Source organism: Balaenoptera musculus, chromosome 15, assembly GCF_009873245.2.
Source record: "Balaenoptera musculus isolate JJ_BM4_2016_0621 chromosome 15, mBalMus1.pri.v3, whole genome shotgun sequence".
Classification (NCBI taxonomy): Eukaryota; Metazoa; Chordata; class Mammalia; order Artiodactyla; family Balaenopteridae; genus Balaenoptera; species Balaenoptera musculus.
In genome coordinates, this window is record NC_045799.1 from 17,831,704 (window position 1) to 17,844,809 (window position 13,106).

The 13,106-nt window shown below is 39.6% G+C and overlaps 1 protein-coding gene across 11 annotated transcripts in view; it reads left to right on the forward strand.

The window, feature by feature from the left end:
- Positions 1 to 13,106, forward strand: part of PTPRT (protein tyrosine phosphatase receptor type T) — a 1,089,879-nt gene that overhangs the window by 840,611 nt on the left and 236,162 nt on the right. For all 11 annotated transcript variants that reach the window (XM_036826097.1, XM_036826100.1, XM_036826103.1 and 8 more), the window contains exon 12: positions 11,101 to 11,374. In XM_036826097.1, coding sequence (XP_036681992.1) covers positions 11,101 to 11,374 — 274 coding nt within the window. The remainder of the gene's footprint in view (positions 1 to 11,100; positions 11,375 to 13,106) is intronic.

Below are 13,106 nucleotides of genomic sequence, written 5' to 3' on the forward strand. Positions count from 1 at the left end.
GATTGTTGGGGGCAAGATTGGAAGCAGGAAGACCAGTTGGTAGGCTATGGCAATAATCCAATCAAAAGATCATGGGGGCTTGGTAGGGTAGTAGCTGTGGAGGTGATGAAAGTGGTCAGATTCTGGATATGTATTGAAATTAGCACCACGGGAGTTGCTTATGTACGGTATTGTGAATGAGAGAGGACCAGTGATTAAGAGAAAATACATGAGGGCTAAGTCTTCTGCATTATGGTTTAAAATATATCTCCACCCCAGTAAGTACATGCTCAATTAAAGCTAGTTATACTTCTTTTAAATATTTGAGAAGAAGATATGGCACTCTAGCCATCATCAGTTGGTTGTCTGGTTTCTCCTTTTAAGGTTTCTTTTGATTTTATCTGATAATAATTAAAACTTAATTTGAACTCTTCAGTTGAATTGTTATGGCCCCTTTACACAACATGTTTCTTCCTTTAAATTTCTACTCAAAATCCACTTTTGTTAAATTTATTAAGTGCAGTTCAATCACAGGAGAAGAGTCCAAATGGAAAACAAGGCAAATCTTTGTGGTCTAATTTGATAACACTGTAATAATAATGCATGCAGCAGTTGTTTTGGCTCCAGCCAACTTTTAGAAAAAGCACTTTACTCTGTAGAAAGAATGTTCTAGACACACTATCTCATTTAACCCTCACACTATCCTGTAAGCACCCCTCTTCTCAGAATCTTTCCCTGGCCAAGTTCCTCCTTCTGCCCTCCCCATATTGAATTGTACTGAACAGTTAATATCTGTCTTCCCCATCTCAGTTCTGAGCTCCCAGTGCCCAGGGGCCATATTACATTCAAATTTTAACCTGCTACACTGTAGTCACACAATAAATATCTGATGAATAAATGAATAAGTACATGAAAGACAGAGTGGGCAGTAGATCACACCAGCTAGTCAGAAGCCAGGGAAAGATGCACATGCACATATTCTGATGCTAAACTGCAAATATATTCCTCTCCCCATTTCCTTGCCTCCTCTAATGGCTATTGTGACTAAGCAAATCGTGAACAAAAACAGGAATTCCCAGAGCCTTGGAGTAAAGGTTGGCTAACTAAGACATATCATTGTAAATTTCAGTTTCATAGTTCCAAGTGACCTTTAATGTGCGGAATGTAATTGCAAAGCTAGATTCTCTTGGGGATTACAAAGCTCACACTTGTTTCTTAGCCCATCTTGTACAATAATGCCAAAAGTTTATCAGAGCATTTCTGTATTAAAATGTGTGCATCATTGTATACTAAAGCACAGACTCTTTTGAAGGGAGAAAGAACATCCAAGATTACTCAGTCCGTTTCCCTCATTTCTTTAAGAGCTTTATTGAGCTATAATTTGCATACCATAAAATTCAGTCAGTTTTAAGTGTACAATTCAATGATTTTCAGTAAATTTGTAGGGTGTGCAACCATCACCACAGTCCCATTTTAGAAAATTTTCATCACAGCATAAAATACCCTGTGCCTGAGTGCAGTTGATTCCTGTTCACACCTGCAGTCCCAGGCAAACACTAATCTGATTAATGTCTCTATAAATTTGCATTTTCTTGACATTTCATGTGAATGGAGTCATACAGTATATATAGTGTTTTTCATCTGGCTTCTTTCATTTAGCATAATATTTTTGACCCTCATCCATACTGTAGAATATATTAGTAAATTGTTTCTTTTATTGCTGAATAATATTTCATTATATGGATATACCACATATTGTTCATCTGTTCACCACTTGATAGACATTTAGATTGTTTTAGTGTTTTGGCTATTATGAATAATACTGTTATTAACATTTGTATACAAGTTTATATATAGACATACATAGATAAATATTTATGAATGGAATAGCTGGGTGAATGGTAGCTTTATGTTTACCTTTTTAAGGAACTTCCAGACTATTTTCCAAAGTGGCTGCACCATTTGACTTTCCCACAGCAATGTGTGACAGTTCCAGTTTTCCAATACCCTTTCCAACACTTGCAATTGTCTCTTTTTACTGATAGCTGTTCTAAGTGGGAAGGGGGGTAGTTTCTCATTGTGGTTTCTTTTTAATTGTTGTTGTCTTATTTTCTTTTGTTCTTTTTTGTTTTTATTTAAAAAAATTTTTTTATTGAAGTATAGTTGTTTTACAATATTATTTTAGTTTCAGGTATACAGCATAGTGATTCAGTATTTTTACAGATTGTACTCCATTAAAAGTTATTATAAGATAATGGCTGTGATTCCTTGTGCTGTACAATATATCCTTATTGCTTATCTATTTTATACATAGTAATTTGTATGTCTTAACCCCATACCACTAATTTGCCCCTCCCCCCTTGCCTCTTCCCTTTGGTAACCACTAGTTTGTTTTCTGTATCTGTGAGTCTGTTTCTGTTTTGCATATATATTCGTTTGTATTATTTTTTAGATTCCACATATAAGGGTTGATCCTTCTTTATATCTTTAGTTGTAGAAAATCTTTTCTGCTAGTCTTCAGGTCATTCTCATAGATAGCTACTCTGTAAATAGTTGTAATTTTGGTGTGCCCATGGGAGGAGCTGAGCTCAGGGTCTTCCGACACCACCATCTTGGCCACACCTCTTAAGGTTGACCATCTTTTCATGAGTTTATAAACCACTTGTATTTTATCGTTAGTGAAATGTCTAGTCAAATCTTTTGCCAATTTTTAAATTGGGTTGTTAAGTGTTTTTATTATTGAGTTGTATTGTGTATGTTAGATATGTCATCATACCTTGCATACCTTGCATACGTTGCAAATATTTTCTCTCAACATGTAGCTTGTCTTTTCATTGGTTTAATAGTGTCTTTTGAAGTCAAATTTTTTTTTTTAAAAATCTGATAACATCCAATTTATCATATGCTTGTTTTTTTGAAAAGTGTTCTGGGATTCTGATAGAGATTGCTTTCAGTCTATAGGTAAATTTGATGAGAATTGCCATCTTAACAATATTGACTATTTCAATCCATAAACAGGGACTGTCTCTTCATTTATTTAGATCTTCTTCATTTTTTTCAGAAGTTTTTTTATACTTTTCAATGTCTAAGTATTTCACATCTTTTGTTTAGAGTTATTTTTAGGTATTCTTTTTGATACTATTGTGAATAGAATTGTTTACTTAATTTCATTTTCAGATTGTCCTTTCCTAGTGATAAAGATAATTCATTTTTGTATATTGGTCTTATATCTTGTGACCTTATTGAAATTGTTTTATTTCAAGTTGTGTGTGTGTGTATATTCTTTAGAATTTTCTACATACAGAATAATGTCACCTGCAAGTAAAAAGTTTTACTTCTTCCTTTCAAATCTGGGTACCTTTAATTAATGAATTAACTAGTTTCACTGGCTAGACTCTCTAGTACAATGCCTTATTTCATTGGCTTGACTCTCTAGTACAATGTTAAACAGATGTCCTTGTCTTATTCCTGATTTTAAAGGGAAAGCATTCGATCTTTTACCCTTGAGTATGATGTTAGTTTTATGTATTTTGTAGATGGACTTACCAAATTCAGAAAGTTTTTTTTTTTCTATTCCTAGTTTGTTAGTACTTTTTACCATAAATATGCCTTGGATTTTTTTCAAATATTTTTTCTGAACCTGTTGAAATTATCATGATGTTTCTTCCCTTTATTTGAAAAATATGGTGTATTGCATTAATTGATTCTGGATATTAAATCAACCTTGCATTCCTGGAATAAATCTCACTTAGTCATGATGTACAATCTTTTTCATATGTTGCTAGATTTAGTTTGCTAATATTTGGTTAAATATTTTTTAGATCTATGTTCATGAAGGATAATGCTGTAGTTTACTTTCACTGTAATGTATTACTCTGGTTTTGATATCAGGGCCTCACAGAATGAGTCAGGATGAATTTCCTATTTTCTGGATATCAGAACTATTTATTGTTTTAATATTTGCCATATGGGCTGGGGCTTTTTGAGGGAAGAATTTAATTACTAATTCAATTATTTTACTGGTTATGAGTATATTGAAATTTTCTATTTTTTTATGAGTCAGTTTTGGCCAGTTGTCTTTCTACGAATTTATCTATTTCATCTATGTTGTCTATTATTTGGCATAAAGTTTTTCATAGCATTCCCTTATAATTTTTAAAATTTCTATAGGCTCAGTAGTGATGCCTCCTCTTTCATCCTTGATTTTGTTAGTTTATGTCATAGCTCTTTGTCTTCGGATCAGTGTAGAGAAAGAGTTACCAATTATGTTGATCTTTTCAAAAACCAACTTTTGTTTCATTGATTTTTCACTCTTATTTTTATGTCTTCTATTACATTGATTTTCACTCTAATTTTTATTCTTGTTTCCTTTCTGCCTATTTAGAGTTTAGTTTGCTCTTATTTTTCTACTGTCTTAAGGTAGATACTTAGATTAATGATTTGAGATCTTTCTTCTTTTCTAACAGTTATTTAAAGCTATAAATTTTCCTCCAGTCACTACTAAAATTGTTATTGTCACCAATACTGTTCAGTTTAATCATTGCTCTTTGGAGAGAGAATGTGCTGAGCTCCTCACTCCACCATTCAAGAAGGCCCACACCCTGATTTTTAAATATGAGGAAGTTGAGGCATATAGAGGTTATTTTAGGTTGGGTTCTTCCAGAAACAGACTCAGGGATGCTGGGTGGGCTTCCACTCCCTACTCTGGGCCACCATGGCTTCCCCCATTATGTACAGACGCCTGCTTTCTCTGCCCTGTCTAATGGCTTTAGGACTGAACCATCTGGGAGGGAACTAGAGCAGGGCAGTTAGAAATCTTGAACTGTACTTATAAGTTTTGAGGTTGGTTGTAGTGTTGATGAGTTAATTGTGAAACTATTTTGTGTGTGTCATGTGACAATGTATATGAGTAAAATATTGATATTGAAAATGAGGGTTCTTGGTGTAGGAATTTGGAAAAACAAATATGGGAAAGGTAAAGAAGAATCTTGTATTACTGGATTTGAATTGGCAATACCAGTATGAACTAATCAGTATGAACTTATGATGTTTAAAAAGGTATTTCACAACAAGGTCCTACTGTATAGCACAGGGAACTATATTCAGTATCTTGTAATAACCTATAATGGGAAAGAATCTGAAAAAGAATCCACACACACATATGTATGAGTGAATCACTTTGCTGCACACCTGAAAGTAACACAAAATTGTAAATCAACTATACTTCAATTAAAAACTGTATTCCTTAATTCTGTCCAGTTAAAGGGCATAGAAGCAATTGTTTAACAGTACAATGAGCTTACTTGGTGCCCAGAAGTGCCTGATTATGATTCCAGGGAAGGAGAGCACAGGTGAACCTCGAACATCTTGTGGTGCCTGCAAGCAAGGGGTGTGCTCAGTTATCAGTGGGGCCACCAAAGGATGTGCGAGCTGCCTGAAGGGGCTTCCACTGGACTTAAAACTATTTTTATTTTACTCTTACTTAGATATTTTATAGGAGAAGTCACTGTGATTGATGGAATGTTACCATATGCCTCAGCAGAGTTGGGCTGAAAACAAAGGTTGAAAAATACTTTGCCTAACTGGATCTCTGCTCTTATGCAAGTCCCATGTGGTCACTGGTCATAGGTGCCCTGTAGGGGAACTGTTGGTGCCCATACAGATCCCCTCATCTCCCCTTTCCTGCAATGTGCCCATCCTCCAGATTCTATCTGCTTTGATGCAAATGGCCCTTGACCGTGACCATCTTTGAAGGGTTGCCATTAGGCTACCAGAGCCACCTTGTTTGACCCACAAAGTTGGGAGTACCTGGGAATTTGTCTCTGCAGAAGGGTCCATAACCAATAACTGATTGGTATCAGAGGCTCAAACACCCTTGGCTTGAGATAAGACAAACTGTGGGGTACAATTTATACTCCAGAGCTCCCTATGGGATCAGATTGAGTCTGGGACCTTGCCTTGAAATCATATTCTTACTTAGCTTCTGCCCTCTTCTCTCCTCTTCCCTCACTCCCTTACTGGTTTCTCCCGGGACCACTTCTTTAACAGATTATTTGCATTGAAACTTTGGCTGAGGGTCTGTTTCTAGAAGAACTTGAACTAAGACAAACCTATTTCTGGGAGAACATTGGCTCAAATATGTCACTTTCTGAAGTTGGGCAGCATACCCTCCATCTGTCTGCTGACTTCAACATTCTGAATGGATATAGCCTCTGGCTGGAAACATCTTCCCTGGATATAGAAAGGGTGCCACAGGATGTGTCTATGATGGAGGCATGGGTCTGATAGGTCCCTGGTGCCCCTCAGTGGTACCTGGTCAGAGAAGCATGAGTCATCATCTAAACCATTAATTCGGAAAACAGAGGAGGCATGAGGGTCCAGTGGCAGGGTTCTTCCAAAGCCTGCAGAGGTTCCTGCAGGTTTTGCTCTTAAAGGCATCTAAGGCTATTGACCTCTACGAGCTGGGGTCTTGGACTTGGGACCAGAGTTGAGTATTCTTGTCTCAGGAGACACTGAAACTAAAATATAGAAGTTGCTGGCAAGCCTGGGTCTGAAAAGTCAGGGAGGAGAGGGGAGGGGGGTATCAGTCACTGTAGAAAGAGGATGAACAATGGACATTGACAGTGAGGGAACCAAAGCTAAGGAGGTGAAAGAGGTACAAATGCCCCTTGGCCTTATGCATTGGGGTGAGGTTGCAGCCTAGCTTTCAGGGTCCTGAAAGAAGAGACCCTTATAATAAATTATGCAGAAAATGTGGTCATAAATGTCCACCTTCTCATTGGGAGAAATAGAGAAGGTATCACAGGAGGGGGAGATGTATGAGTAAATGTTTTATGTTGTGAGGTAAGCATAGAAAAGAATAAGTTATTCTCGTACTATCAGGAATTTTCTACTTAAAAAAATCCTGTCTCTTTACAAATGATCCTGAATAGTTTATTCTAACCACTTATTTTGCACTAGAGATAATGACTTGGTAGGGGGGAGTGGGTAGTCTCATTTAGGTATGATTTAATCATCACCAGAGAGCTGAAAAGAGCTTCGATAAATATATTTTCAAGAGAATGATGATGAGAATGAAGTTACCTCAGAAACAAAAATAATGCCCCCTCTCTCGTTTTTCTCCCACCGCTTCCTACAGTATGTATTTCAGGGACAGGAAAGTCGCATAACTTGCTCGGCCATTTCTTACCTCCTTCCCCTTAGTCAGAGCTCCCAGATCTTTGAGAAAGGCTGCATTCCCTGGCAAAAAAAGATTTATATGACGAAATGGTTTACAGCTTTCTGGCTGCAATTGTAGATTTGCCTCTGAATGGACAGACTACAGACACAGTGGGCCTCAGGAAGCTGCTGGGTGTGCTCTGGCACATTGATCCCAATTGTATGTGAACCATATGTTGACAACACAGTTTAACCCAAAAAATACCCTTTGCTAGTCTTTGTGATTTCAGACGAGGCTGGGTGGAATAGAGCTATGCAATTTCAGCTGCCAAGCAAAACAAAACAAAAAAATGCTTGGAAGGCCCTCTGCACATTTTGTTGGCTTATGGAAGAAGAAGGAAGGTAGAGAAAATGAAAGGATACTGAACTGACTGAGTCTGGATTTCTACTTTTGCTGCAGTTTGACACCCGTGCGGCACTCAGCCTCTCAGCCTCAGCTGCCTCATCTGTAATCTGGCTGCTGAGTTTGGCTGAATTGACAAGTGAGTCCTCAATAATCAGATTGGTGGGGAGGAGGGAGCAGTGGGGTCGCAGGCTGACCCCTGGAGAGATGATTTTCCTCTCTCTGTAGCCCTTGGCAGCATTCACGTGTCAGAGCTCAATGAAGACCCCACTGCTTGGCTGTCCATAACTGCAGAATCTCATGCCACTCATGGGCAGCCCTCGGGCCAGCCTCGTGACTCTTCTATTTTTTTTTTTATTTTTATTTATCATTTGGCTGCGTTGGGTCTTCGTTGCTGCGCGGGCTTTCTCTCTCTAGTTGCAGCGAGCGGGGGCTACTCTTCGTTGCAGTGCACGGGCCTCTCACTGCAGTGGCCTCTCCCGTTGCGGAGCACAGGCTCTAGGCTCATGGGCTCTAGAGCGCAGGCTCAGTAGTTGTGGTGCACGGGCTTAGTTGCTCCACGGCATGTGGGATCTTCCCGGACCAGGGCTCGAACCTGTGTCCCCTGCACTGGCAGGCAGACTCTGAACAGCTGTGCCACCAGGGAAGCCCCTTTGTGACTCTTCTTGATCCATCCCATTATCGGAGGGACAGGGACAACAGAATGATTCTAGGGAGTGGAATCCAGCCCCAGTGAAGCTCCCAAGGTTTTGGGGTAAGGATGACAGAAGGATTCAAGGGTGGCATGAGAGTTCTGGGCTGAGAAACAGAGACAGAGGTCTTCTCGTGTGCGTGGGATTAACCCAAGTGGTGATTAGGGATAGCCTGGGCCTCAGGGGAAAGCAGGGACCCACAGCTCTTTTCAACGTCCTGCTTCTAGGGATGAAGCTGTTGGTCCCTCCTGACCTGGTCAAGAGGGCAGGAGGGCTGGATCGGTTGAGTGCCCCCCAAGCCCAGTGTAGAGTATTGTAGGTGCTATTGCAAGCGTGGACAGGTGAACCCAAGAGACTGTTGCTCCTTTTCTCTTAATTCCTTTTTGCCCTTCCCCTCATAGATTAGAGTCACATGAGTAACGGACCCTCAGCAAGTAGTCCTTAGCACACTAGCCAGCTTCAATTTTACTCGAGATTCTTGTTATGTGTAAAGTAATACAGGTCCTGAAAACTGGCATAAGTGCTCCTCCACTCTCACCCCATGACCTCAGTTTGGGACTTGGGTCTTTGTGCTGTTTTTCAGGGACTGTTTTGAGCTTAACTGTCCTGATAACCATAGTGATGATACCATTGAAAAGGACCTCAGAGTTGAGGATAGGATGAATATTAAAGTCGTAATTTAATTTAATTATTTGTTGACTTCAGTTTTATGTACACATACGGATGTCTCACACACACACAAATACATACACACACTTTGGGCTGTTGGAGACACTCACTCAGATTTCATACACACTTATTTAGGTGTCCAAACACTCAGGTTCACATTTGTCTGGATGTCACACCCGCTCATTCAGAGAGTATACACGTTCGCTCAGCTTTCAGACACCCAGGTCCTACAGATCCTCATGTGGACATCGTTCACACTCAGATGTAGTTTGTACTCCCAGAGAGGTTGGCCGCATTCACTCACATGCACTCTGGACTGTTGAGTTCTTGTTCAGATGTGCACAGCAGATAGCAGGCATCTCATTGAGCTGTTGCTCACCTCCACTCACGTATCACTCATCCAGGGGCAGCACTCACATGCCCATATGTTTCCCTTCCGCATTGCTGACCATCCCCATGCTCAAGGAGATCCAGGGGAAGACTTGACCTATTGATTGCATCATGTTTCCTAGGGTCAGTCCCTCTGTAGCCTTTTTTCCCTAATTAAATAATCCTGTACCTCTGTCTTCACCAAGTTGTGCTTCTTAACCAAGTGTCTTTAGATGGGTAGTCTGACTGAAGAATGGTAGCACTCACCACGTTCCATTTTTATAAACCATGTGTTCGTTCACTGTGCCATCTTTAAATGATTGGTTTGAGGCCATTGCTGCAGTCACTTCATTAATTTGCAAAAGTTCCTGGAGGTACTCTTGGGATTATTGGCTTAAATCATGAGTCCCAGAGATATGTGCAGTAAAGATCTTCTAAAAAAAAAAAAAAAAAAAAAAAAAAGCATTTATTAAAGAGAACTACAAACTGTGGGCATTTGAAGAGATAGTAAAATGTTATCAAAAGTCACAAAATTTAGGATAACTTTTATAAAAGGAGCCTACACATTTGGCATACAGTTGGTGTTTTAAAAACGCTCGGTCATCTCTCTTCACACATTAACACCTTCTTACAGTCCTTCTAAGTTGAAGGGAATGTGTGAGATCACTAGACAGGAGCTCAGAAGAATCATTGTTTATCTTGATTAGGGTTTCTGCATCCTGTCAGGTTGGGTTTCATGCTTATTTTCAATTTTAGTTCAATTTGGTCCATTTGAACAAGCATTCACTGATCACTATATAGGTGTCAGGCAACCTGCTGAGCAGTATGTGGATGGAGGAGAGTGATACAGAGATAACTAAGCCACAACTTCCACTGCCTAAAAGGTCACAGTCTAGACCTAGAAACAGCAGTTCCATGCTTATGTTATTGCCGTCCCGAGCAGATAGCCATTAACGAGCAGTGGGGGAGCCGAGTAGGGGGAAAGTCATTCAGATTTGGAGGATCTATACCGGCTTCATAGAGGAGATGAAAGATAGGCTTAGCCTTTAGAGAAAGGCTTCCACAGGCAGAAGTTGAATGAGAGGGCATTGCAGATGGAGGAAACACGAACTGGTGATGGCATAGGCTGGGATCCAAAGGAGGTTTGTGCAATAGCATGGGGTCTGCAGCAGCTGCAATGAGGGGTTTACCATAAGACTCTCTGAGGGGTAGACTAGAAGCCAGACACAAAGTGCCCCAAAGGTCAGGATGAGGAGTCTCGATTATCTCATTTGAATAATGGAGAAGCTATGAAAGTGCTTGAAGAGGGACAATGTTTATGTTTAGGAAGGTCAGTGGATTGACTGGTGAGTTGATCCAATCAGTTAGAGGCAAAGAGACTAGCTGAGTTCAGCTAAGAGGTGGGGAAGTGCCCAACCTCAACAATTTGATGGGAGGAGGAAAAAAGGGAGGGGCAAGTTCAGATGGCTGATGTCAAGTCAACAGAGCTTGTTGATTAAAGCAGAGTGCAAACCAAGGATGCAGGAAATGAGAATGAGCCCCGTATTCAAGATCTGGCCACTTGATGAGCAATGCTACCCTCACTGAGGAAAGAAATGTAGAAGGAGGAGCATACAGGTTTGTAGGGGTTGAAACTGAGTTGCATTTTTGGACATATGCAGTGTGAGCTGGCTTTGGAACATCTAAATGGAAATCTATTTCTACAAAGCAGCGGGTTTGTAAGTCTGAAGCTCAGGAGGGAGGTTTAAGTTGCAGACAGAAGTGACGATGATAAGTAAAAGTTCATCCCTCCAGGCAGTTGCTCATCTGCCTCTCCTCTTTCCTGTCCAGTGTTTATCAGCTGGTTGTCAAGGAGGAGCGACTTCAGAAGTCACGGAGGGCAGCTGACATCATTGAGTGCTTTTCGGTGCCGGTGAGCTATAGGAATGCCTCCAGCCTCGATTCTCTACACTACTTTGCTGCTGAATTGAAGCCTGCCAACCTGCCTGTCACCCAGCCATTTACAGTGGGTGACAACAAGACATACAATGGCTACTGGAACCCACCTCTTTCCCCTCTGAAAAGCTACAGCATCTACTTCCAGGCACTCAGCAAAGCAAATGGAGTAAGTATGGCCACATGGAGGCCATTTCTTGCCTTGTTTTTCCATTCTTAAATGAGAAGGCAGCATGGCTTTAGAGCAGAGGTTGACAAACTAAGGCCCGTGGACCAAATCATCCTGACCCATGCCTTTTTTTGTGAGTAAAGGGTTGTTGTTGGTTTTTTGTTTTTTGTTTTGAATACAGTGACACCTATTCATTTCCATGGTCTGTAACTGCTTTGATGCTACAGCAGTACACTTGAATAGTTGAGACAGACTCTATGCTGCATAAAGCCTAAAATATTTACTATATGGCCCTTTACAGAAAAAAATTCTGAGACCCCTGTATTAGAGGATAGAAGGGTGTTTCACTTGGGCAAATCATATGCAGATCTGAGTCTTAATTTCCTCATCTATAAAAGAATACCTATAAATTTGATATCTATTAATGCACTAAACATGTTTTAGTTAATCAGTGACTGCTAACCCCTTTGTCATTACCGTTAGTCACATTAGAAAGTATTTTTCTCCCAAAGACAAGGTAACCTTTTTGTGTCAAATATTTTTTTGATTATTGAGGAGTGCCAGTCATAACATTACAAAATCACAGGGCTGTAAAGGATCTGAAAGGTCATCCAATATCTCCCTCCCTCCCCCTACATACAAAACAGTGCTTCAGTCAGTATTACAATATCACAGTTAACTGATGTTAATGATTATTCTTTTTTTTAAATTGAAGTATAGTTGATTTACAATGTTGTGTTACTTTCTGGTGTACAGAAAAGTGATTCAGTTATATATACATATTCTTTTTCATTATGGTTTATTACAGGATATTGTAAATAGTTCCCTGCACTATACAGTAGCACCTTGTTGTTTATCTGTCTTACATATAGTAATGTATCTGTTAATCCCAAACTCCTCCAACCCCTTTCCTCTTTGGTAACCATAAGTTTGTTTTCTATGTCTGTGGGTCTATTTCTGTTTTGTAAATAAGTTGATTTGTATCATTTTTTTAGATTCCACATATAAGTAATATCATATGATATTTGTCTTTCTCTTTCTGACTTACTTCACTTAGTATGGTAATCTCTAGGTCCATCCATGTTGCTACAAATGGCATTATTTCATTCTTTTTTATGGCTGAGTAGTATTCCATTGTGTGTGTGTGTGTGTGTGTGTGTGTGTGTGTATATATATATATATATATATATATATATACACACACACATATATACCACATCTTCTTTATCCATTCAAATGATGAACATTTAGGTTGCTTCCATGTCTTGGCTATTGGAAATAGTGCTGCTATCAACATTAGGATGCAGGTATCTTTCTGAATTAAGGTTTTCTCAGGGTATATGCCCAGGAGTGGGATTGCTGGATCATATGGCAACTCCATTTTTAGTTTTTTAAGGAACCTCCATACTGTTCTCCATAGTGGCTGCACCAATTTACATTCCCACAAACAGGGTAGGAGGGTTCCCTTTTCTCTACATGCTCTCCAGCATTTATTTGGTGACGTTAGTGCTTATTCTTGAATACCTCCAATGACAGAGAACTCACTTCTTTATGTGGTAACTTTGCTGATCTTTGTGGAGGCTGTGGCTCTAAGAAAGCTTTTTTTTAACTGACTTAAATATATCGTTTATTGTAGCTTCTACCCATTGCTCTTGATCCATACTTTTAGGTCCCAGTAGAACCAGTGCAATCACCTTCTCAGGCGGTATTTTTTTTCAGTTACATAAGAACT